Source organism: Hemicordylus capensis, chromosome 5 (genome assembly GCF_027244095.1).
Source record: "Hemicordylus capensis ecotype Gifberg chromosome 5, rHemCap1.1.pri, whole genome shotgun sequence".
NCBI classification, from domain to species: domain Eukaryota; kingdom Metazoa; phylum Chordata; class Lepidosauria; order Squamata; family Cordylidae; genus Hemicordylus; species Hemicordylus capensis.
Window position 1 is genome coordinate 105,566,234 of NC_069661.1, and position 27,240 is coordinate 105,593,473.

At 43.3% G+C, this 27,240-nt stretch overlaps 1 protein-coding gene across 1 annotated transcript in view; it reads left to right on the plus strand.

Annotated features, from left to right (window-relative positions):
* ARAP2 (ArfGAP with RhoGAP domain, ankyrin repeat and PH domain 2) overlaps positions 1-27,240 on the plus strand; it is a 154,311-nt gene that overhangs the window by 92,769 nt on the left and 34,302 nt on the right. The window contains exons 21-27 of the mRNA XM_053255178.1: positions 604-816; positions 2,026-2,131; positions 3,906-4,053; positions 11,622-11,690; positions 16,048-16,131; positions 20,368-20,485; positions 22,290-22,418. Of these exons, the coding sequence (XP_053111153.1) occupies positions 604-816; positions 2,026-2,131; positions 3,906-4,053; positions 11,622-11,690; positions 16,048-16,131; positions 20,368-20,485; positions 22,290-22,418 (867 nt within the window). The remainder of the gene's footprint in view (positions 1-603; positions 817-2,025; positions 2,132-3,905; positions 4,054-11,621; positions 11,691-16,047; positions 16,132-20,367; positions 20,486-22,289; positions 22,419-27,240) is intronic.

The following is a 27,240-nucleotide window of genomic DNA, read 5'->3' on the forward strand; positions in this document are numbered from 1 at the left end:
CTGCCATTTGTTTGGGCAAGACCCATTTTTAAATTGTTCTTCTAAATGTTCTTCTAAAAGAATTTTAAATGTTCTTTTAAAATGTTCTTCTAAATATCTCACAAATAAGAGACTAAAGAGTCTTCTGCTTGTCTAAAGGACAAATGGGGGAATGTCTAAAAGACACCTTACTGGAGAACTGTGGCAGACACATTGCTATAGTAGGAGCAGCCTGGAGATGGAATTAGAAAAAATACCAGAGACACACCCAACAATATTTTATGAATCACACACACACACACACTGCTAACTCTGTATACTACCTAGAGATGCATATATCAGGCAGTATAGAAATATGATAAATGATAAATAAATAATAACATAAATCAAAAGCTCCTTTTGGGTTGCCACCTTTAGCCATGTTCACAAATGATTTCAGTCATTGTGCTACAGAGGAATCAGATTTGTTTGCACTGGTTCAAAGCTAATGTAATTTGGTGTGTACATAGTGGGGTCCCCCCCCTTCAATATTTTAGCTGTAGAAGTATTTGGTTATGTTAATTATCATTGAATTACATTCTATTCATGTAAATATTTAAATTAATTTGTGTTCCTTTGTTTAAGGTTTGGGTAGCAAACATATCTACCTGAAGGGTGGGGATTCTTCTCATGTAAGTGAACTTCTCGAGTGCTTCAAAAAGGATGCAAGAAGTGTTAAGCTGAGGGCTGGAACACACCAACTGGAAGATGTTACTGATACACTGAAATGTTTTCTGTCTGAAATAGATGATGCAATTCTTACCAAAGAACTCTATCCATTTTGGATCTCTGCACTAGGTAATGCACTGCATGATTGCTTTAAATTCTCAGAGGCAACACTTAATTGTTTATCTGTGTACGTATGTATAAAAGAGCCAGTTCCCAGAATTGCAACACATTCTAGTGTGACCAACATACATCCCAGCTAATACTGTTTACCATGGAGAGTTCCTGGTCTGTGTTCCTAATAAATCACTATCCCTATTTTTGACTTTGGAGAAGATGCCTTGTGAAAAATTTGTTTGTGTGAGTGGCTAGCATGGCCATTTGTCAGCTTCCTCAGTCCAGAGTATTTCCAAGACCAGAGTGCAAACCCTCTTCCTCAGCTTCAAGCCGGATGGGGGCTAGTCTCTGTTGCGTAGAGCCTCAGAGGCACTCTGAAAGCCTTACTGCTTTCCAAGCATCTCTGAAGTCAGCACAGACTTGGAAAGAGATCTGATGAGCAGTGACAGATACCAGACCGCATCTCTGGGGGTGAAGCAAGAGACAGAGAAGCAGCTGGAACAGGGTGAGACAAGTGTGAATGAGCTGCACCTGCAGCTCATTTTCTGCTCCCCCAGCCCTGCCCGTACTGGTGGCCACTGCTGGTAAGAGCTCCTGCTTTTCTCCAGACTTGGGAGAAGGGCAGGGCTCTCACCAGATTAAAAAGTACACTCACTAGTGGTGAGTGTCTTTTGTGGACTTGTGAGCAGAACACATTCTGAAACCACCAGTTGCTGCAGGGAAAAATAGGGAATCAATATTATGAGGCAGCCCGTCCCAGGTGTTCATTCTCTAGTTCAGAAGAATGTATTCTTGCCAATGCTGTGACCTCTCAGTAACCTCCTATGAATAACAGGAGCCTCCATTCTACCTGTTTGTCTGTCTTGTCCATTTGGATTTTAATTGGCTGTGCTCATAAAATGCATCTGTGAGCGAAAAGTGGAATCTGGCTTGTGTGTTATGGATAGTTACCTTAGACCCATTGTAAGCGATACATGAACCTAGACCTTGTAAGGCACATCCTCATTGTAGCAAAGATTGTTTCCCTTCTAATGCAGTTCAGTGACAGTCTGCCTTGAAAGAAAATTATCCACATTGTGTCTGTGAAGTGGAGGCTGATTGGTTAAATAGTCATTTTAAATGACTAGATGCTGCTGACTTGGCAGATCAATAGCCTCTCTTGAATTGCATTGTAGTTGATGCTGGGTAATTTGATTTTTCTCTCTCCTCTCCCTTCTCCATCAGATACATTGGATGACAGAGAAAGAGTAAGGAAATACAGTGCTTTTATTCGAACACTTCCACCAGTCAATAGGGCAACTCTGACTGCTTTAATGGAACACCTTTATAGGTCAGTGTGTTGAAAGAAGACATCATATCAGAGTTATCCTTAATGGTGGACCTTCAAAAACCCAAAAACCTTCTATGTCAGAAATGTCTATGACTATGTCAGATTTTATTAGCAACCACTGTTAGATGCTAGATGTATGAATATATGAAGCTGCCTTGTACTGAGTCACAGCACTAGCCAATTTTGCCCAGCCCTGTCTGTTCTGACTGACAGCAGTTTCCAAGGGCAGAGGGGCCTTCCCATCACCTGCTACCTGATCCTTTCTGAAAATTAAAAAAATGGAGATGCTAGGGATTGAATCTGGGACTTTATACATGCAAAACATTGGTTCTTCTACCTTGACCTAATGCATAACTTTTATGTAGAACCTGATAATGTTCAAAGTGCTTCTCATACATTATCACATTATAATGCTTGCTGTGTGTTGATTCTATGACACCTTATTCATAATGAAAATATTCTCTTCATGCTATAGTTGTCAAGTGATGAACATGTATGTGTGAATGTATCCAAATTTTCCAGAATTGGTCCTCAAACAAAAAGGGATATAATGGTCTCAAGGACAATTCAGTATAGTGTGTGGGGGTAGGAGGGAAATACAATAGAGGCCTGTATAACCATGAACAATATGGTGGGTGAATAGCAATATTTTTAACTCCTATTAAATTAGTTAACTAATGAAACTGGTAGTACTATTAATTTTTTTAAAATTACTATTACCATTGGAGAAGAGAGCTGGCCTTGTGGTAGCTAGCAGGACTTTCCCCCCTAGCTAAGCAGGGTCCACCCTGGCTGCATATGAATGGGAGACTAGAAGTGTGAGCACTGTAAGATATTCCCCTCAGGGGATGGAGCCACTCTGGGAAGAGCATCTAGGTTCCCAGTTCCCTCCCTGGCATCTCCAAGATAGGACAAGATTTTTTTATTGAACCAACAAACTACCAAAGCATACAGTACGTTGCCAAAGCACAATTATATACAAAGTGGTTGTTTGTACATGATGTATCTACAAAGATTTACACACAAGAATTTGGAAACACACAAGTTATGAAGTATATGCAGGTAGTACTGTAACTCGGGGGTGGAGGATTACAAGGCACATCAGGTAATCGAGATAGGGCTGAGAGAGATTCCTGCCTGCAACCTTGGAGAAGCCTCTGCCTGTCTGTGAAGACAATACTGAGCTAAATAGACCAATGGTCTGACTCTGTATATGGCAGCTTCCTATGTTCCTATTAAATGCAGAATTCATTATCACAAGAGGTGGCGATTGCCTTTAGCTTTTGATGGCTTTTGAAAAAGATTAGAGAAATTCATGGAGGATAGTTCTAGCAGTTGCTGTTATCCATGGTAGCTAAATGAAATCTCCATGTTCAGACTGTACCTCTGATTACCAGATGCTGGGGGCCAGCCACAGGGAAATGGCTCTCTCCATCTTTCTGTGAGCTGGCTGACCACTTGGAAACATTCCAGTATGCAGGCCTAGATGAACCCATGGTCTGAGGCAGCACTGGCAGTTCTAATGCTTAGGGAGCACTTTGCTATATTCCAGCAGAGATAAGCAGAACAATCTGTTTGTGTAAAAGCAGGCAGCATGAGAAACATTAAGTTAATGAGCTAGGAAACGAGAGAGATGCATAATTTCAATTTAATGGAAGCTTTCTTTTTAGTTGAGCTGTCCTGTTGGAAGTGCAGACTGTGACATAGAGATCTGCACTTCCACAGAGCAGTGCCTACTGAAGCACTATAAATTGATCTTATTAATTTTAAACAGGGTACAAAAGTGTTCAGAAATCAATCACATGGATCCTCACAATCTAGCTATGGCGTTCTCATCATGCCTGTTTCAAACTAAAGGCCAGACCAGTGAAGAAGTCAATGTTATTGAAGACCTAATAATAAATTATGTGCATCTCTTTGATGTAAGTACACTACCTATTTATCAGATTGCTCCAGTAATATAATTTTGAGAAATGGATGAAAACGTAATTGTATATCATGCAACATTTTTTCTCTATTCTGTGGTACTTTTAGCAGACATTCTTGTGGTTTGTCACCCTCCTTTGCAATTTGACGGACTTTTACACTTGCTTTTAATTTAGAAGCTAGATCAGCTAGAAGTTGCTAAATCTGCATGTCTTTGTTTTCTGTGAATCTTTTTAATGCTTCCCTCCAATGATTAACTGCTGTAATTTTCTAACTGGGATTGCAGTGTCATAGAAAAATTCCATGATGGTTCTCTCTGTACACGATGTGTGTTCAAATATTTATCATTATTATGTTATCTCTGCAATATACATGACGGTTACATCCCATGAATTTCATAACCGCAATACCTTCAGGACTACTTGTTCCCATATTAACCTGATAGGGTCCTGCAATTGGTCTAAGAGGCCCTGCACACAGACTCACTTCTGGGAAAGATCTGGTTGGTAGGCACCAATGTCCCTCTAACAGGGATTCTCAGATGTTGTTGACTACAACTTCCAGAATCCCCAAGCAAAAGCATTGCAGCTGGGGATTGTAGTCAACATCATCAGAGAATAGGGATGTGCAAAACGTTTTGGGCACAGAACGATCTGTGCCCGAAACAACCAATTTCGGGTGATTCGGAGCTGAACCGAATCACCCATGATGAGACCCGATAATTTTCGGACCCGAAATGAATCACCCCTGTTTCAGGTCCAAATTTTTTGGGTGTTTCAGGTCTCCTTTTTGTGCCCTAGGAAAGTGCCAGCCTTATCTTCTTCTTCCCCCTCCGTTTTCAGTTTGACGTCTTTTTGAATTTCCCGCCTTTTTGCCTCCATTGATTTCAATGCAGAAATTGCTTTCCTTTTACTTTAATTGAAAAGGTCCTGGGGCCAAAAGAGTGGGGTGGGGTGGTAGTGCCTAATGGGTGGAGGTTACCACCCCAATCGCAGAGGGATTGGGCAAAGGGATGATTTTTGGTGAATTTCTGAAGTTTTAGTGTCTTTGGGGCAGATCGGGGGCATAATGTGGGATCTGGGCCAAAAGAGTGGGGTGGGGTGGTAGTGCCTAATGGGTGGAGGCTACCACCCCAATTTCAGAATGATTGGGCAGAGGGCTGATTTTTGGTGAATTTCTGAAGTTTACGCGTCTTTAAGGTTTCCCCCCATTAAGTATAATGGAGGGTGTATCGCTTCACGTCGGGGGGAAAGGGGTGGCCTAGAGCGGTGTGGGGTTGGTGGTAGTGCCGGGTAGGGGCAAGGAAGCTACCTGAATTTTTTCAAAGGATTTGGGCAGAGGGCTGATTTTTGGTTAATTGTTGAAGTTTACGCGTCTTTAAGGTTTTCCCTCATAAGTTATAATAGAATGGAGCTTTCAGCAGCCCCATAAGTGCACTTGGGGGTGCTGGGGTGGCCCAGAGCGAGTGGTGGTGTAGTGCACATAGGGTGCCAACCACCCCCATGGGTTTCTAACCCATGGCGTACAGGGTTCTGTTGTTTCTGAGGTATTCTGAGTGTGGATTCTATGATAGCAAATGAGATTTTCAATGACACACCATGAATCCACTCTAATTTGCTATCATAGAATCTAAACCTTAAAGACATGAACTTCAACAATTAACCAAACATCAGCCCTCTGCCCAATACCTCTGCAATTGGGGTGGTAGCCTCCACCCATTAGGCACTACCACCCCACCCCACTCTTCTGGCCCAGATCCCACTTTCTGCCCCCGATCTGCCCCAAAGACACTAAAACTTCAAAAAAACCACCAAAAATCAGCCCTTTGCCCAATCCCCCTGAAATTTGGGTGGTAGCCTCCACCCATTTGGCACTACCACCCTACCCCACCCCACTCTTTTGGCCCCAGGACCCGTTTTTCTTACCCGAATCAATTCGGGTAAATCCAAATCCGAACCGAATCAAGGGTGATTCGGGTGAGTAAAATCTGGGCACAGAACAGAACAGGGGTGTTTCGGTTCGGGTCCGAACCGAAACACTGAAAATACCGAATTGCACACCCCATCAGAGAATCCTTGTTAGAGGGAACACTGGTAGGCACTAGGGACAGTCTTGTTGGTGGCAGCTGCATGACTTGATTTTTCTGGATCTCTCTTAAACAAAAGCCAGATGCTCTTCTTTTTTATTTTTCCATTTGGCCCTTTAAATGGATGTGTGTTACCATCTAAATCAGGGCTACTAACTTCAGCCCTCTAGCTGTTTTTGGACTACAGTTTCCAGCATCCCCAGTGGCCAGTAATCAGGACTGATGGGAATTGTAAGCTGTCCCTCCTGCAGATGTTGAAGTTGGGTGGCTCTGATTTAAATTTTGACTGGCTGTTGTTTGCTCAGTGATTTTAGTGGACTTTTAATTATTTTTAGATTGTGTAATATAAAGTTTGTATAAATTGTAAGGTGATTTTGGTTGGGAAAGGCATGATATACATCTGTTCAGTGATAAGCCAAGAGAATAGTTATCACTGGTATGCCAGCTGCAACCCCACTTGGAGAGTTGGACCTGACCTGAGTCACTCATGCTTTGGTGACATCCAGATTGGACTATTGCATTGCACTTTATGTGGGACTGCCCTGGAAGATGATTTGGAAGCTTCAGCTGGTCCAGAATGCTGCTGCTGGGATGCTCATGGGCACAAGTTGCTTCATATGTGTTACACTCACCCTGTGGCAACTTCACTGGCCCCCTTCCAGTAGGTGGTCAGGTGAGCTGGCCACTAACCTGATCTGTGGTCAGTGTCCAGAACCTCCACATGCAATGCAGCCCACTTGTGTTTTGCTGCATGGGCGCGGCTGGCCACACCACCACCAGCAGATTTCCCTTTGCTCTCCTGCCCCCACCAGGGCACCATGAGGGACAGGAAAGCAGCATACTTCCCACTGGGGTTGGTCCAGAGATCTGCACTCAAGTGCACGCTGGTGTCTGGTGCTGCTGTGTGCAGCAATCCTGACACCGCCTACTGCACAACTGGTACAGGGAGGGCACCACCCACCTGCCGAAGGTGGTGCATGAGGGGATGTTGTAGTTGCAATTTAGTTAATTACATCTCTGGGTGGTTTACAACAAAGGCAAAAAGTTAAAACATTAGTTAAAACAAATAAATGACAAATCAAAACATTGGTTACAAGAAATGACAACAAAAAGTTAAAACATTACAAGAATTAAAAACTGTACAACAGTTTTTTAAAATGAAGTTAAAACTATTAAAACAATATTTAATTAAAAGCCTGGGTGATCAAATGTGTCTTTACAGATTTTTTAAAAATTGTCGGAGATGGGGAAGCTCTTATTTCAGCAGGGAGCACGTTCCAAAGCATCGGGGCAGCAGCTGAGTAGGCCTGTCCCCGAGTAGCCACCACACGAGCCGGTGGCAGCTGCAGGCAGATCTCTCCTGATTATCTCAATAGGCGGTGGGGTTCACGCCGAAGAAGATGTTCGCTTAAATACCCAGGGCCCAAGTCGTTTAGGGCTTTATAGGTTATAACTAGCACCTTGTATTTGAAGGACTGTTACACTTGCTTTTAATTTAGAAACTAGATCAAAGTTTAGAAGCTGCTAAATCTACACGTCTTCATATTCTGTAAATCTTTCACAGAAAGGGGGCAAGCAGTTGTAGCAGCCAGCATTCACCAGCATTCTCCACTACCTGGAATTGCTGGTCATTCAAAATGATAATCTCATCAATGGCCTGGGTGAGGAGATGAGGTTCTGGGTGGCCAGACTGCTTGCCCACCGACTGCACCCACCGTGCAGGAAACTTCCCCTGCTTTGGAGCAGGAGCAGGTACCTTGACACTAGTTGAGGACATACCAGGCCTATTGCTGCTAGCAAGAGCAGGGACTCCCCAGGTGATGCTGTTGCAGGTGCTGCAGCATCCCCGTCATCAGATGTTTAGGGTCCTTACCCCTGCTGACTTGTATCCCACAGTTGATGCAGGCAGACTAATGTGGGTCACCATGGTAGAGCCCTAAGTGGTCCTACACCAGGCTACTATTGGTCCAGGACTGTTTTGTTGGTAGTGGTAATACTAGAGCTGTTGACTTGTTTTGGGGGCCACCACTGCTGCCATTCTCTGGGGCTGAGAAGGACCAGGAAGCGGAAGCACATCCTCCTGCTCCTCTGCAGTCTCAGGTGGCGGGGGCGGGGTCACACTACCAACGGGCATTGGGGAGGATGGAGAGAGTGATCAGGTTGGGCTAGCAGCCAACGGCATCCTCCTCCTCCACTGCCATGGGAAGCGCTTCTTCCCTGACAGGGGAGGACCTCTCCACTAATTCTACCTCAGCCACCATAAGCTGCTGCACCGCAGGACCAGGCTCCCATGGATAGGTGAGCCTGCACGGCACCACAACTTGGGGTATAGGCCCCTCTCGTCATAATCCATAATGACCAGAAGCATCACCCGTCCCTCTTCAGGGCAATCTGCTCCTGGCTCTGCCTTGCACACTCCCTGACATCTTGGGTTTTTAAAAATTAAAGCCCTAACTCTGATGCGGGGGGGGGGGGGGGGAAGTGCCTTTAAGGTAGGTATTTAAAAAGGGGTGAGGGGCCGGGGTGGTCTGTATATGCTGTGTATGACACAGTGCTATCTATAGCACTGTAGTGGACAAAAGCTGGGTGGTGCTGGACCCAAATAAGCAGGCTTTATTTGTGCGGGCCTTTTTTTTTTTGGCGGGGTGTGAGCAACAATGTCTAAGGGAAGAGAAGGCAAAGGGCAGGAGATTCCTGAGGCCTTTCTAACCCAAACCCACACCTGCTGTCCTACAATCCTACGAGTACCTAATTCCTCCCTTTGGCAAACTAGGCCCTATTTAAAGAACTCTAAGTTCTATAACCTGACCATGGCAAGGGGCATCTCACCTTCTGGTATATTTATTTATTTAATTCGATTTCTATACCGCCCTTCCAAAAATGGCTCAGGGTGGTTTACATAGAGAAATATGTATTTGATTCAAACTCAAATCGAGCCTTTTATTCTAAGGGTGATTTGATTCGAGTTTGAATCACTCGACTTTCCCCAATTCGAGCTTGAATCGATTTGATTCAAATCAATTGGCAGAGAGATTGGCCATCACAGGAGAGCTGGTCTTGTGGTAGCAAGCATGACTTGTCCCCTTAGCTAAACAGGGTCAACCCTGGTTGCATATGAATGGGAGACTACATGTGTAAGCACTATAAGATATTCCCCTTAGGGGATGGAGCTGCTCTGGGAAGAGCATCTAGGTTCCAAGTTCCCTCCCTGGCATCTCTAAGATAGGGCTGAGAGAGAGAGACTCCTGTCTTCAGTCTTGGAGAAGCTGCTGCCAGTCTGTATAGACCATACTGAGCTAGATGGACCAATGGTCTGACTCAGTATATGGCAGCTTTTTATCTACCTGGTGGTCTGGGAGAAGAGTCTGAAGACCACCTGTCCCACAGTATCTCCCTGGATTGCTACCAATTTCCAGGGGAGAATAGCCAGAAGCCACATTATACCATGATAAGACAGACATACTTAAGCTTGGTTATAGTTGAGGATGAGGGAGGATTAGCTTGTTTTTTTTAAAAAGAGAACTAATAGAATATAGAACTATATAATGAACAATTATGAATTCCCTTATTCTTTTAGCATGAATACAATTTAAGTTTGTTTGCTTAAATATAAACTGCTTTTCAACCTATAAGGGCTCTAACATTAAAGAAGTATTATTTATAAAATTTGTTTCACCTTTGTACTTACAAGGCACATACAGTGATGTACAACTCACAGAAACCATAAAGCAGCAATAAAACCATCAACAGCAGCAATAAAACTACCAAAAGCCACAGCTAAAATACCTGTAAGTCAATTTAAAATAGTAGGAGAAAAAACAAATTTCACTCTGCACCTCAATTCTATCAGTGAGGTTGCTTTGCTGGCAACATTAATGTTCTAATATAAACATTAAAACATAGTCGCAATAAAACCTGCAGCAATAAAAGTAAAATATTTAACACCAGATATGAGGACAGCACACTGGGAAATTCTCCTCCGCAAGAACCATTAGGGTTGAAAGTGAATAAGAGCACTACCATGTTTTTCTGCAAGGGAACAAACCAAGCTTTGTGCAGAGGTTGTGGGGAGTGGGGGGTCAGGGGCCAGTGGCAGGAAGCGGGATCTTTAAAAGGGAGTAGAGCATGTCCTTACCTGCTCTCCACCACCCCATGTAGCTTCCTGCTGCTGCACACACACGTTCTCCGCGCATGCTTGGAATTTGCATGGTGTTGCTGACCATGCAAATGGCATCCGTGCATGCTCAGAGGCCATGTGTGTGTCAGTGCCACATGTGGGTTCTGGGGAGTGCCAATGCAGCAGGAAGCTGCATAGGGAGGTGGAGAGCAGGTAAGGACCTGCTGTATTCCCTTTTAAAGGTCCTGTTTTCTGCTTGCTCCTGCCCCCTTGGCGGTTCCGGAGCTGTGTATGAACCTCGGTTCGTGCACACCCCCATTCTGCAACTCCCCTGTATTTCAGTGATGCCTGAGCAGGAGAGTTTCCTGGTGAGTTGTGCTCAAAGCATGAAAACGTAGTAGCAGTTGAAGTGAATTACCATCAACTGGAATTAACAAGATGTTTTACCCACTGAATTCAGCATTGCTTGTTTTAGCTCATTTGAATCCCATTTTAATCTTGAATGAATTGTCATTAATTTTTTTTGGGGGGGGGGAACATTACACATTCAGATTTCTCAAACTAACAAACACTAAAAATATGGGACATCTATATTGAAAACCGAATTCTTGGTATTCTTTATTGTGTGAATGGGGCATCTCCTGAGTGAAACATTGTAAACAAGGCTCTCATTTGTGATCACCACACCCTGCTTGTAAAGCTGGTCTGATCTGCACATCGGGGGTTAGCTTCATTTGGTAGCTGGCCTAAGACCCTCAGAAGAGCCCACTGTTGATTCCTGTGACCATGTCATAGCCTTTGTGTGGTCACTTTGTGTGGTTACTTTGAGTAATGCTCTCTCAGGGCCTCCCTAGATAGGAGGGGGCTCATGGAGATCAGTTTATCAAGGGCTCCCTGAAACTTAAAAAAGCAGAACGAAGTGGTAGAGTTCTGAGGTAATAACATTTATCCTGCCACTTGAGACTGCAGGTATAGCTCCAAATTGCAAAGCACTGCGAAAATAAAAAGCATAAAATAAAATAAAATAAAATCTAAAAATCACTATTTGCAGATAGAAAACTAGTGTAATGCAGTGTAGACTGGCCTTGAACCATTTCTCTATATGCACTAGTATATATGTTTTCCCATATATATACTATATAAGAATTTTCATGTGAGGAAGCATTCAGAACTGGATTCTACCTCCTCATTCTGCTCCGTGGTGTACACCAGGCCATTTTCATCTTCAGCAGTATTATAGGTGTGTTTTTTGACTGATGACTCTTGCAAATGATTTAGCATCCTTATGTTGATTTTATAGTGCAAGGAACATAAGGCATTTGTACTGATAGCTAGATATCATAACATTTCTTTATCAACAGGTACATGAAAACCAAGTGAAGCAAATGGATATTGAGAACAGCTTTATTACCAAATGGAAGGATCCTCAAGTAAGTAATGGCAATTTCTTCCTTCTGTCACCGCCAGATTATGCTTCTATGCTTAAATCATAAAGAACGTTTAAGGGGACAAAAAACTTTTTTTATTGTTACACTAGCATGTCACATTTGATAGTAAAAATTGTAATTGTCTCTTGGATGAAATTGTATTTGTCTCTTACCATTCAGCCATCCAAAGTGGTAAAGAATACATTTCAGCAGCATATAGTGACTACTGAGAGTCCAAACTGTTTTCTAGGTCTTGATCCTCTTGCAGTTTTTTGGAAACAGCAGAAATGATTAGGAGTTTGGTTGTCATAAAACACTGCAGATGGGTGGGATGTGAGATTGTGAAACTAATAATACAGGTGGTTAGTAGTGACCAGAAGCAGGGACTTTGGTATACAAATCTGAGAGTGGGAAAAACTGAAGTTTTTCAAGAAACTAGAACCAATGTAATTCCTAGTCTGGAGGCACCTTATCCTAACTTCAGCTGAGGACTGGTACACATGTCAACCTCATAATGAGGGTATTGGCCACACCAAAGTTCTACCCAGAAAAACATGACTTGAGACTGGAAATTATAGTCTATACTACAGTCAGACTGGGACTATTGGTAAGATACCTTAGATTGTGTGTGCTCAGGCCACAGAGATCTCTTGGGACAGAGAAGAGACTCTGAATTTGCAACATTGGCTCCTGCAGTTATTAAGCCATACAACGTTACCTTGAATGGCCAGACCTGTTGCATATTCAGAGCCTGGTTTTCTCCCCTTACCTAGCCAACAAAGCATTACCTTTTGTTCGCCACACTGCAGACTTTAGCAATTGACTCTGGGGACTTTGGGCTGGAGAATACACAAGCCCAAGAGCTCACTGAACACCACTGTACACACTTTGGTGGCTGCGAGCGGGTTGGAGTTTTGGCCCCTTCCCTCCTCACTGCTTACTCATGCTCCTCATGATTGCTGCAGTGTTAGTCTGAAGAGATGAATGCCATAAGCAGGATCACACTCATTTTTGTGAGTGGAAAGCTGGGGCTCTATGGTAAGCAAGAAGAGTGGATCAGGAGGGTGAGTGACAGGCAGGAGGTGGGACTTCTTTCCCGCTTGCAGCCATGCAGGCAAACTCCTGAACAGGGCTACACTTCAGCTATGGATGGCTAGAATGAAGTTTTAGTTATTGTCCTTGCCCTCTGACTGCTGATCCCTGCTAGCCATTTGTATTCCTCTATCACAACACAGTGGAACAGTGAACAAGCATAACATGGTCTACTAACATTACTCCAGAGAGCTATGTCCTATTTGTGTAACCTGTTCATAATCTTTGCAACTTCCATAAAGTATGTTGTTGTGCCATATTTTACAACAAAATAATTAACTGCCAAAAGTTCCCAGGGTTCATTTTTTGGTAATAAAATGGCCATCAAAACTCCTGCAGAAAGATAAGCTTCCCCTTGTGGGGGGAAACCCACTCTTTTTGCTGAACAATGCATAGTTAGAGCTGCCTGTTGAGACATGCTTTGCAAATGGGCTGGGGAAGGTATTGGGGGGCAATTGTGCTGACAATCACTTCCTTTAAAGTCCTGCCAAGAGAGGAGCGGTGATGCGGCTTCTGATGCAGATCACCTTTTTTGAAGTGGCAGTTGCCATTTCAAAGGAGGTGGCTGTGATTGCCCTATTTATACATAGTCCAAAAGATTTCCAAAACAGGGCCCTTTTGGCAAATGGTGGAAAATTTCATGAAATGGGTCCCCTATTTTGGCTCAGCACTAGTATGTCTGGTCTCAAAAGAGGTGGGTAGGGCATGTTCTAATTTTTTAAAAGATAGGTAGATAGCATCCCCTAGGTGGAGCCAAATGTCCATCTGTTTTATGCAAATGAAACCATTCTTGTAATGCTTGTGGTCTGTGGTCTCTGCTTGCTGCATGAGGCAATCTTGTCTCTGATAATCTTTTCAAAGATAAAAAATACAGGTATCTAGATGTTACCTGTATTTATACAGCACCTGTTCACATAGCAGTGAAAGGCAATTGGCAGTGCCGAAATGAAGTAAACGTTGGTGAGGTAGAAGTTGTAAAGTTATCATTCTGTGATTAGAAACAGAAAACTGGTTTGAAAAATGAAGCTAACTAGTTTAACTCAAAATTCTTTTGCAGTTCAAAGAAAAATCACATACTTCTTATGTTGCTTATGATGACCTTGTTTTCCATTCCAGTTGGCACTTGTTAACCATTCTTCTTTTTTCTGCCCACCAAACACTTTGCCAGGTGTTTTGGTTTGCTGCTGTAATTTGCAGCAGCTTTCCCCCCTCGCTGTTCAGTTGTTTGCAAATGCCCAGGGGAAATCAAATGTCAACTTCATTCTTTCCGCCAACCTTTTTTTCAGTAATATCATCTAAAAAGCAAATTTTACCAGGAAAAAGGCTTTTTCTGAGCCTTTGCCAGTATAATTAAGAAGCTTTCTTCAAAGTTCCTTTGTAGCGTTTCCCCCCCTCAGAAATGATTTCATTAGTTTCAATTCTCTGAGGCCACTGTGACCTTAAAGGCCTAATTTCTCCATTATGTGGTTCTTAAAACATAGTGACACTGCCTATATTAGTCACAGGAAATAAAGTGTTTCTGCAGAAAGCTACTAAAAACATATTCCTAGCTTCTTTGTTCTTTCATGATTATGATATATTATTACCAATAAATATGGTCTGCAATCTGATAGTGCAAATGCGTTCCTCAATCCCACTGGAAATCTCCTATCCCCACTTCACAAATGACAATCTGAGGTTATTTTAGACTGGTCCTCTATGCACTGTTATGCTACATGTGTGGTTTGTTGCCAGGTTTACATTCCTGCCGACCTTGGGAAATATTCTCTAATGTCCATGTAGGTTGGTTCAGATGTGTGAACTCATCCATTCTTTTACTTGTGTTCCCTGGTTTGTTCACTGATTAAATTTGGGACTTTTACACACAGCAAGCTTTACTGCGAATTTACTGGGAGGCTTTATTGTGAACTTGAAGTTGTCCCAAAAAACCAACACAAAAAGTGGATTTTTATATGCAGTGAAAAATCCGAATTGTGTGTGAACTGCTCCCTAATAACTTGCAGAGACTTTGGGGTAAATCAGGCCAGTATATGAACACACCCCCTCCATTCCGAAGGCGGTGCGAGTTAAAGGGCTTCAAAAGCCCATGTGAAAAACGCCGTGATGAGCTTGCCTGCTCGGTTCTATTGTGTGTTTCAACTGTTAATCACAACAATGTCCCATTTTCTAATAATAATCATGCCATCTTGGATTGTATCAGATTTCACTTTTCTCTTTGTTGAGGAAAAACTTTAACAATATTGATGCCCCTGTGGTGCCCAGGGGGATCCCTTCTGTTCCTTTCTGCTTAGTCTCTATTTATCAATATAGATGCATCAATTTATGTATGAGGATAATGTTTTAAGATGAACTTCCTATACTTGTGATCATCACCTCACCACACATCAGTCAGAATGCTGAACTCTTGATCTGTCCAGAGTTTTCATTGTAAAATAGAAAACTGCACAGATGTCTTGAGAGTTTCTAGGGCTTTTAACCTATCTTCTGAGGAGTCAAACTTTGTTTCAAAGATGTCTCCCTGAAACATGAAAAAAGTGGTTGATCCTGCTCAAGAGCCATGAAGATAAAAACAAGCCAAGCACATCACCGTGTATTTATGCTTGTTCGGGGCAACAAGGGTAGGCTGTCCAGTGGAAAAATCAAGGATACAGCTAAAAGGGCCAAATCAAAGGCATCTAAGGCCTTGTTCTCACTAAGGTAGTAAAGCTGTGTCTGGGTTGTATTACTTCAGGCTACAGGTTGGAGGTGTATTACATGACTAACTGCTTCTTCATATATAAAAATAATCTCTGAATACCAACAACTGGCATGTCAGGGAGCTGAGTTCTAGCCTAGGCTTTTCTCTGTGAAGGAAAATGTTTTGTATGGAAAAACATTGTCAGTAGTCTGAAGAGGTACATTGTAGACATGGGTTTGCCCCTTCTGTGAGAACTAGGCCTGGGCTGAGGGGCACCATTGCTCACCTCATACTTTAATTTTGGAACACAAAGGAAGATTAGGATATGACCAGGACTCAAACATTGATCATAATGTATTTTTGATGGCAGGAAAATCAAAAATTGTGGGTGCAATCCAGTCTGTTCCTTGCATGTAGCAGTGCTCATGTGCACAATCCTCACATAAATACAGCTTTCAATGCATGAGAGGGACCTAATAGGGATGAAGAGTAATGTTGGTGGAAAAGCTATGCATGGGGGGCAGCATTCAGAAGAAGTTGATACGATGACAAAGTTCTGGATAATATCCTCAGTGTTCAATGTTTCTAAAGTACTTTCAGGTTTCCCAGGCTGGAGATTTGCTAATTGAAGTTTATGTGGAAAGAAAGGAGCCAGACTGCAGTGTTATAATAAGGGTTCGTATGTCCAGTTCTTAAAATGATAAATCTCTCTTTTCTATAGACTTTAAAGAGTTCAGATAATTTGTTTTGAAACATAAGCATAAAACTTTGAATGTTAAATGTTCCATTCTAAGCATTTAGTTTTCTGGTTTGGGGTTGAAATACTTCCTTTCTGGGTTTCTTTTTCAATAGTCATTAAAATGTGTAGAGCATTACCTTGATCCAGCCACAAGTGTGGATGGAAGGTGGGCTTCTGTGCATATGTCTACTTCCCCATATCATTTGTTCATTTTTATAGCGCATTTCATAAGATATCCCAAGGCTGTATTACAAAAGTTAAAATACAGTAAAACTCCATTAAAATCACATTAAAAACCATTAAATGAGTTAAACAATAAAAACCATAACACTCGTGCACACAGACACATACACACACCCCAAACCAATCATAAAATATACAAAGAGAAGCAGGAAATAACTTACCAGGGACTGCAGGTTTGCTAGCCTAGTCATCTTATTGGTGTTAGCACCAAACGCTTGTTTAGGCAGAAAAGAGCCAGTGGAAATAAATCCAGTCGCCCATTCTATTCCCTCCTGCCATACTTCTGTGTGTGTGTCTTTGTCAACAATCAGATGGGGCAGTGCATGCACAGTGTCAGCTACTATGAGATATTATCATCTTGGGAGCTATATATGTAGCAATAGTTTGTACATGCAATTTCTCGTTTTAAATAATGAGCTACAGGCAAAGTCTGCCTTTCTGTCTGCTTGGGCCTGGCTGTGTTGATGCACTTTATCAGTTCATCATATGATTTAAACAGAAGGCTATGGCATAGTTTTTAAAGCTAAAGTCTTCTCCGACAGCTTTATGGCAATATCAGTTTTGAAACTGTTATTTCCTTTACTTATATTGCACACAGAATGAACAGTTACCCAGTGAATGCTGTGTTTATTTAACAGTACAAGCTCATTTAAATGTCCTTCCTCATGACATCATTTGAGCCAAAGGCATTTTGCTTTGATGCTGAAAAGCCTAAATCCATTCCTCTTGATAAGTGAAATTTCCAGCCTTGGTTCTGAGAACATTTCTGAACATTTTGTCCCTATGCAGAATTATTCCAGTTTTATTATGCAACAGGGCATGAAGAATTAAATTCATGCATTTTAAAAGTAGAGAAGCTTGATATTGGCTGTTGTTTTGAGTGGGGAGAAGAGTAGGAGTATAATACATACTAGCTGGGCTGGGTACAGAGCAACTGCACCACTAGTTTTCCCCCATTCCCCCACTCCTGTTATCCACCCCCCCACACCAGAACTACTACTCCCGGCGCTCCTGACTTGTGCCAGTAGGTGGGCAAGAGAGGGAGGCTGAGCCGCCTTTTCTGCTGCCATCGTCTTCTCCCCACCCCGCCGAGTTTCTGCCTTTTGGCCGGCAGGCGGGCTGGAGAGGGAGGCTGTGCCACCCTCTCCGCTACCCTCTGCCGCCATCATCATATTCTTCCCCATCCCCGTGGCTGATCAGCAGCTGATCGCGAACTCTCGCGAGAGCTCACACACATGGGATTAGCCACGGGTGTATCTTAGATAAATAAATATATAGATGCTGGTGTAGGAGGTCATCCATTGTGGGTTATCCCCACCCACATGCTACAGAAGGCAGAATTATGTAAATGAGGATAACGTTTAAGAGACACCTGTGAGTGGTTCCCTCCAGTTCATTTCCTGCCTTCGCTCCAAATAGCACCAATTCACTTTTAGGCTTCATAGGGCCCATCTTACTCTCTGGGCCACATATCTTTTTGTTCCTCATCTCGACTTGTTTGTTCTCCTTTTTCTTTCTCTGGTAGTTACTCTTTTTCTCACATATTTTTTAAAAATACATTTTGTCCTGTCATTCCTATCCTCTTCCTCCCCTGCTCCGCTGCCATAGAAATGAAAATGGAAAGAAGGACAAAGGTTTTAGCTTTTAGAGCAAAAAGGTTTCTCTTTCCACCCAAACTCAAGCTTCCCAGCATGCAGGATTCTGTGTCTTGTTCTGTGAGTGCCAGTAGGCCCGAGCTGCTCCATCCCCTTTCTTTCTTTCTTTCTTTCTTTCTTTCTTTCTTTCTTTCTTTCTTTCTTTCTTTCTTTCTTTATTTTTCATACTTTTATACCGCCCAAAACTTACGTCGACCTTACCATCGAGATTGCAGAGGGCGGTAGCCACGGCTCTGAACGTCACTCCAGCCACCAGAGTCCATTGGCAAGCAAACAGCAGCGCAAGAAGGAGTGCACTGAAAAGAAAAGGAAGTACCTGATCATGGAGGAGGACTCCAGGTGCTTCAAAGTGAACAAGTGCCCATGTCTAGATTCTATTGCCAGTGAGGCAGTGCTCCCCGATTGTTTCATCACCCTCCTCCCTGAAGCCGCCATGCCTGCAGCCATTGCAAACTACCGTGGAGCTCCCAAGACCCGCCCTTAAACAGTCTGTACTCTCAGTGCAGACTTCCCAAGCTACAACTGTTTTTGGAGCCCTGGGTAGTGAGGGAGACAATGCTGAGCACCCAGATAGTGGAGAGAAAGCTCTTCAGGACAATCCATGGGACGTCAGGCCAGTGAGAGCTTTCCTTCCTCCAGGGGGATTGGAGATTGATACTACCACTCCCTCCCTACCCTTGCCCACTCCTCCTCCTCCCACAGGCCCACTGCTACCCCCCTGGGTCTGGGCAACCCATCTGGCTGGCATGAATGGATAAGGCAATTGGTCTAACAGTCAGTGCAGGAGAGCCATAATGCATGCAAATCATCATCATCATCATTATTTTACACAGTCAGACAGGTGTTATTGACTGGTTTGTTTTATCCAGACATCAAGTCCTTCCCAAGGACCTGGGATGCCAGAATATTAATGTTGTTGCTGTTGTTATAGATATTGTAGCAGAATATAGGCTGTTCCCAGTAAAGCTGCTTTTTGTAATTGGCTGATGGTGATTTCTGTGGCCCCTATGGTGTTGAGGTGCTCTTCAAGGTCTTTTGGAACTGCACCCAGGGCGCCAATGACCACTGGGATTATTTTGGTCTTTTTCTGCCACAGCCTTTCAATTTCAATTTGTAGATCTTTGTATTTGTTGATTTTTTCTATTTCTTTTTCTTCTATTCTGCTATCCCCAGGTATTGCTATGTCGATTATTTTGACTTGTTTTTTCTTCTTCTCGACTACAGTTATATCTGGTGTATTGTGTGGCAGATGTTTGTCTGTTTGTAGTCGGAAGTCCCATAATATTTTTACACCTTCATTTTCTACCACTTTTTCAATGTTATGGTCCCACCAATGTTTGGCTACAGGTAGCTTGTATTTTTTGCAGATGTTCCAGTGTATCATCCCTGCTACTTTGTCACGCCTTTGTTTGTAGTCATTCTGTGCAATCTTTTTACAACAGCTGATTAGGTGGTCCACGGTTTCCTCCTCCTCCTCCTCCTCCTCCTCCTCCTCCTCCTCCTCCTCCTTCTTATTATTATTATTAAAGCTCACCCATAAGCGTTAGAGGCATGTGAGTAGTTCCTCTTCCTCGTCATCCTCCTCCTCACCAGAACCTAGAAAAAAGTATTTAAAGTATGTTAAGAAAAAGACCAATAAGAAAGGGCGTCTCCCCCCCCCCACCCCCGTCTTCTTCTGTTGATGTTTGATAACTTTGCTGTCCTGTCTGTGATGCTGACTTTTGTTTTGAGATTTTCAAGGGAACTGGAGGGAACTGCCCACAGGGGTCTCTTAAAGGTTCTCTTCATTTCAATAATCCTGCTTTCCGGAGCATGTGGGTGGGGATAAACCACAATGGGTGACTTCCATTACACCAGAAGGAATAAACCTTCACAGTTAGTACCCACATTCCTATTTTGCAGAAATATGCCCATCCATTTTGGCATTTTGTTACATTATTTTGTAGACTTTTAGAAATACCAAATTAAGCTGTTGGAGGAGAATACATGAGGGACATGAATCCCTCTCTTATTTTTCTAAAGCAATAAGAATCCTTTCAAATCTCTTGTTGCACAGTTTTGATTTGGCTGTGAGTTTGATAAATAAAAACTCACAGATTTGGCTGTGATTTTGATAAATAATGAATGGATCTGTGTGGTTGGCATTTTTGCAATTGCCCTTATAAAACAAGTTGGATAGTTTGTCCTCCTATGACAGAGCGCATAACTCCAGCACAAATTAGAATCTCAAGAACTACCTGAATGGGTTCTCAGCTGTTGTCCTCTTTAAAACAGGTATCACCAATAATGGAGGCAGAAGAGTTGACTAATGACATATTGGGAATAAAAAACATCACCCCCCTCAAAGATGACGTGTGGGCTACCTTTGAAGTGATTGAAAATGGAGAGCTGGGTTAGTGACTTCCGTATTTTTACATTAGTCTCATGTTCTTGTATATTTATCTGCTCTGTCCCTCTTTTCTTTTCTTTTTTCTTTTTAGAGGAAGCCAAGTTATTTTGAAAAATAGTTCAGTTAAAATAGATATTGAATCTGATATCTTTTGTCTTGGCTGTACCACTTCAAACTTCTGGTGAGGGTTTGAAAGACTGAACACACCCTCAAACCAAATAAACATTCCCTGCACCTAGAAAATGAGCATGTTGGAGAGAAGTCCATGCTAGAAACCTCACATATGTTAATTTTTTTGTGAGGAGAACATTATTTGTATTCAGTTATGAGAGCTCACCTGCAGTCTTAAGTGGTACAACCGGCATACATTTACCATGTCAGTGAGAACTTGATACCCGCATGATGACTTCCAGACCTTGTTGAATTTCATTCAGGGTGTGTACACACACACATACACACATGGAATTGGAATTCATGGAACAGGCAGAAACCAAATTCTGAAGACAAGTATATTAAAATCTTACATTTTCAATAATACCATTTCCTTCTCATATTTATTGTTGGATTGGAACAAATAGTTTTCTTGCTGTTTACTGGCAAACACATAATGACCTTGGAAGCAGAATAATGGGATATGTTAGCTCTGACAGCTAGATGTCTGAAATATTGGAAATGAAATATTGAAGATTGGCTAAATTATTTACATATAGAGCAGCAGAAATAATTGGTAAAATTATCTGGCCTTATACAGGGAACTTGCGATAAAAATGGGATCTGCACTATATAATTTTTTTAGTAATTTCTATATGATGGATAGCTTGCAAATGAGGTGTGTTGCCAGTAAAATATCTAATGCATTTCAATAGGATGATTTATGTACCATATAATCCATTATGACAGATGGTCTTCAACGTAACTATAAATAAAGCAGTAGGTGTTTGCTCTGGGAGCACACACATTATTGGTTGATGTGCCTTGTTTCACTGTCTTTTTCTCCTAAATTTTTGCTTTAAGGTGGAACAGAAACTAGGCCATTATCTTTGTGTGAAAGTTAATTTTCATTAAGCTGTATGGCAGCCTTTTGAAGAAAGCTGTATTCAGTATTAAAATAGTTGTGCATTTCTGTAGCAAGAGTAATATGTGTTCTAATTCTAATGCTGATTAACTTGGAAATACTGTACTGCACATAATTTTCCTCTTTTTTTTCATGTGATGATTGTTAGATCTGCACAAAAGCAATCAAAGGAAGGTGCAAAGCATACGCTTGCAATGGCCCCATAGGGCTGTGTATCTCGGGAGTCAGGGTGATGTCTTGGTAGCAGGGAGGACATAGTTCCCAAGACCCTCACACTCACATCCTCTGATTTTTCAGTGCACCATTCCTGTCCTTTATCCCTTATTTGTTCAAGGTTTGTAGCTATATGATTTCCCCTTACACAGATGGTCCATATGATCCTATGCAATAATATCTTTACTTGGTGCTGAAGCATTTTCATGCATTGAGGGATCCTCTCTTGTTTAAATCTGTGTGTTACTGTCAGTACTTTTTCAATTTAAAGAAGCAGTCTATACTTTTTTATACACAAGCAACTCAGATTTTACCATGTTTGAGCAGATCTAGGAATTATAATTAAATAATTGCATTTGATCAAAATATAGAACTTGACTCTTCTGTAGTATAGATCTGTAATTCTTAAAAAGGAGAACCATTTTTGCTTTTAAAAGCTTTTCTTTAAAGAATTCAATCTCCTACTTCACAAGCAGTTGAGTCTTTCCCTCCCCCCATCTCTGTTTCCCTCTCCTGCAGAGCGCCCTCTACATTATACCGAGAATGTTCTAGAACAAATTCTTCACTGGAGTTCTTTGCCTAACCCCTGCAGTGCGTGCCTTGTTATAAAGAAGTTTCTGACAGCAGACACAGCAAAGCTGTACTATGGTATGTAGATTTTTTTTAATGAATTCCGTTTTCCATGTCATAACTAATAAAATCCTTCATTTATTAATCCTGATTGGGTTTTCAAATTTTAAGTAGGTTCAGTAAGAAAAGTGATAAATAGGAATAATGGAGTCAAAATCACAACACTAGCAACCATCATAATCTCCCAGAACTGATGGATTACCTGGAGAGTAGCACAAAAGGTTTGTTAGTGCTGAGTAGTCCTTTAGCTTAATACCATATACATGTATGGTATGGCTTAATACCATATTCAGCACGGAATATGCTGAAATCTTGGGAATAATTAAAATTATTTGAATTAATACTGAAAGTTCCTTCAGTGCCTGAATACTATAGATCCATATTTTGATTTTAGCAGGAGAAAGATCAGTATAAAATAAAAGTTTAAAGGTTAAATAGTTGGATAAATTGAGGAGGCATCCTTTTTGGCCTTGCTTGGAGGACAGCTTATAATAAAAACCTATGAATAAGGTTCTGATAAAATCTAAAATCCATGGAACTCTATTCATCCTCTTGCCTTGTGCTGAACCCTCCTTTCAAATTGTCTATGGAGTACGGACCCCGGCTTGTACAGACATAGAAGTAGTCTCATTATTTGAGTTGGGGCTGAAAAAGGGAAGAATTTTCAGTAATGATTGAATGGAAAAGAAAGTAGACCCAGTAGAAAGTAGATCTGCATTAAAAGAAATGTAGGAGTATTGGTTCTGTCCTCTTGCTGTGGAGGTTTTAGAATTCCTACCATTGGACTAAAGCCAGCCAAAGTGAAGAACTTTTTAGATAAGCAAATTAAACACCTTTTTAACACTCTTCTGTTGAAATAAATGGGACATAAAAGTACTGAACTTTGGCTGGGTTATACCACGTTATATATTGGGCAGGTACATACATTCTGCGGGATCTGACACAATAAGTGCTTGCCTGTATCGTAAAAAAGCAAAATTTATGGCTTGAAGCCCTAATTGTAGGCCTAACATGGATGAACAATTGATGAATTCATTTGATACCATCAGCAGGACTTTAGAAATCAAAGATGTAATGAGTATTAGTCAAAATCATTGTCTGAAAAAGAGATCATGCTTGGTTTGTATTTCTCTAAATTGCTAGACTTGGTTAAGAACATAAGAGCAACCCTGCTGGATAGGGCCCACAGCCTATCTAGTCCAGCATCCTATTTCACACAGTGGCCCACCAGAAGACTCTGAAAAGCCCCCAGGCAAGAGGTGAGGGCATACCCTCTCTCTTGCTGTTGCTCCCCTACAACTAGCATTTAGAGGCATCTTGCCTCTGAGGCTGGAGGTGGCCTATAGTCGCCAGACCCATAGCCACTGATAGACCTGTCCTTCATGATTTTGTCTAAGCCCCTTTTAAACCATCCAAGCTAGTGGTCATCATCACATCCCATGGCAGAGAATTCCATAGATTAATTATGTGCTGTGTGAAAAAGTACTTCATTTTGCGTGACCTGAATTTTGTGGCCTTCAGTTTCATGGGATGACCCCTGATTCTAGTGTTGTGAGAGAGGGAGAAATCTTTTTCCTGTCCACTCTCTCTATTCCATACATTATTATATTCAGCTCGATCATCTCTCCCCATAGTCACTTCTTTTCCTGTCCCTCAACCAGTTAGCAGTCCATGTCCCCTTATCCCATGACTGCTAAACTTATTCAAGAGCCTTTGGTGGGAAAAAAGAGCCTTTGGTGGGAAAAGATTTGTCAAAAGCTTTTTTCAGCGAGGTCTGTTCTTCTATATGTTTGACAATTTTGAGTATGTTTTCCATCAATTTACCCGGCACAGAAGTTTATTTATTTACTTATTTATTTTATTTTTACATTTTTATACCGCCTTTCGTTAAAAGAAAACCCCAAGGCGGTCTACAAAAATTAAAACATACAATAAAAGCAGTAAAAACATCAAGCTAAAAACATACATAAAAACAAGACAGCAGATAAAAACACACAAGAACAGCAGTAAAAAACAATTATGTAAAAGCCTGGGTAAAAAGCCAAATCTTTAAAAGCTTTCTAAAAGCTGTGATGGAATCCGAGGAACGAATGGCCACCAGGAGAGCATTCCAGAGTCTAGGAGCAGCAACAGAGAAGGCCCTGTCCCGAGTGCACGACAGCCGGGCCTCCCTCATTGTCGGCACCCGGAGCAGGGCCCCCTCAGATGTCCTAGTCAAGCGGGCAGCAACCCTTGGGAGCAGGCGGTCCCTCAAATACCCCGGGCCCAAGCCGTTTAGGGCTTTAAAGGTCAAAACCAGCACCTTGAATTGGACCCGGAAACAAACCGGCAGCCAGTGCAGCTCTTTCAAAATGGGGGTGATATGTTCCCAATGGGCAGCTCCGGATAAAACCCTCGCTGCCGCATTTTGCACTAGCTGCAGTTTCCGGATATTCTTCAAGGGCAGCCCCACGTAGAGCACGTTACAGTAATCCAGCCGCAACATGACTAAGGCGTGGGTAACCGTGGCCAGATCTGCCTTCTCGAGAAAGGGACGCAGCTGGCGCACCAGCCGAAGCCGTGCAAAGGCATCCCTGGCCACCGCCTCCACCTGAGCTCCCAAAAGCAGAGCCAGGTCCAGTAGTACCCCCAAGCTGCATACTTGCTCCTTCAAGGGGAGTGCAACCCCATCCAGAACTGGTAAAATCTCCTCATCCCGATTGGCTCTCCTACTGACCAACAGTACCTCCGTCTTATCCGGATTCAATTTCAGTTTGTTAGCCCACATCCAACCCATCATGGCCTCCAGCCCCCGATTCAGGACATCCACCGCCTCCCTAGGATCAGATGACAAGGAGAGATAGAGCTGAGTGTCATCCGCATATTGCTGACTACTCAGTCCAAATCCCCGGATGACCTCTCCCAGCGGCTTCATGTAGATGTTAAACAGCATGGGGGGCAAGACCGAACCCTGCGGGACCCCACAGGCCAACGGCCACGGGGCCGAGCAGTAGTCCCCCAGCACCACCTTCTGGACCCTCCCCTCAAGAAAGGACCAGAACCACTGCAACGCAGTGCCTCTGATCCCCATACTCAAGAGGCGGCCCAGAAGGATACCATGGTCGATGGTATCGAAGGCCGCCGAGAGGTCCAGCAGAACCAACAGGGACGCATTCCCCATGTCTAGGTCCCGGCATAGGTCATCCACTAGAACGACCAAGGCAGTCTCAGTCCCATACCCGGGGCGGAAGCCAGATTGAAAAGGGTCCAGATAATCCGTATCATCCAAGACCCTCTGCAGCTGGGACGCCACCACATGCTCCATCACCTTGCCCAGAAAGGGAAGGTTAGATACAGGTCTATAGTTGTCCAGGTTGGAGGAATCAAGGGAGGGCTTTTTTAATAGAGGTCTTACCACCGCCTCCTTGAGGCACGGTGGCATCCTGCCCTCCCTCAGCGAAGCATTAACGATCACCTCCAGCCATCTGCCTGTCCCCTCCCTGGCAGCTTTTATTAGCCATGAAGGGCAAGGGTCAAGAGCTCACGAAGTCGCCCGCACACTGCCCAGGATCTTGTCCACATCCTCAGGCCGCACCAACCGAAAAGAATCCAACACAACGGGACCAGATGGTACCAAAGGCACGTCTGCCGGAACTGCCAAAACTCTGGAGTCCAGGTCAGCACGGATGCAAGCGACTTTATCTGCAAAGCGACAGGCAAACCGATCACAAAGAGCCGTAGATGACTCCTCCCCCATTGTCCGGGGGGATGTGTGGAGCAAGGTTTTCACCACACGAAACAGCTCTGTTTGCCTGCACTGAGCAGACGCAATGGAGGCGGAGAAAAAGCATTTCTTCGCCGCCCCCACCACCACGGCATAGTCCCTAAAATGGGCTCTAGCCCGTGTTCGATCGGATTCATGATGACTCTTCCTCCAGCGTCGTTCTAGCCGTCGTCCGAGTTGCTTCATCACCCTAAGCTCCGAGGAAAACCAAGGAGCAGAACGGGCTCCACCAAGCCGGAGAGGGCGCTTGGGGGCAACCGTGTCAACAGCCCGGGCCATCTCTCCATTCCAGAGATCAACCAAGGCCTCGACAGGGTCACCAGCTCTGGACACTGGAAACTCCCCGAGGGCCGTCTGAAATCCAAGCGGATCCATAAGCCTCCGAGGGCGGACCATCATCGGCCCACCACCCCTGCAGAGGGCAGACGGAGCAGTCAAACTAAACCCCACCAGGTGATGATCTGTCCATGACAAGGGAGTGATCTCAAATTCCCCCATCTCCAGATCATTTATTTCCTGGTCGGCAAAAACCAGATCCAGAGTGTGTCCCGCCACATAGGTAGGGCCCGATACCAATTGAGACAGGCCCATGGTTGCCATGGAGGCCATGAAATCCTGAGCTGCACCCACTAGGGGGGCCTCAGCGTGGACATTGAAATCCCCCAAAACAATAAGCCTGGGGGAACCCAAAGCCACCTCCGAGACCACCCCCACCAGCTCAGGTAGGGAGACTGAGGTGCAGCGGGGTGGTCGGTACACCAGCAGAATCCCCAGCCTATCTTGGAGGCCCACCCTCAAGGACAAACACTCGAAATTCTGAGATGGCCTGACTGGGCACTTGGAAACGGGGAAGGTCTCTCGAAAGATGACTGCAACGCCTCCTCCCCGACCCTCGAGGCGGGGCTGCTGCACGATCTGGAAACCTGGAGGACAAAGCTGAGAGAGACCAACCCCGCCCAGCGCATCCAACCAGGTCTCCATCACGCATACCAGGTCAGCACGCTCATCCACAATCAAATCGTGGATGAGAGATGTTTTTGTGTTAACTGACCTGGCATTCAGCAGCAGCACCCTAAT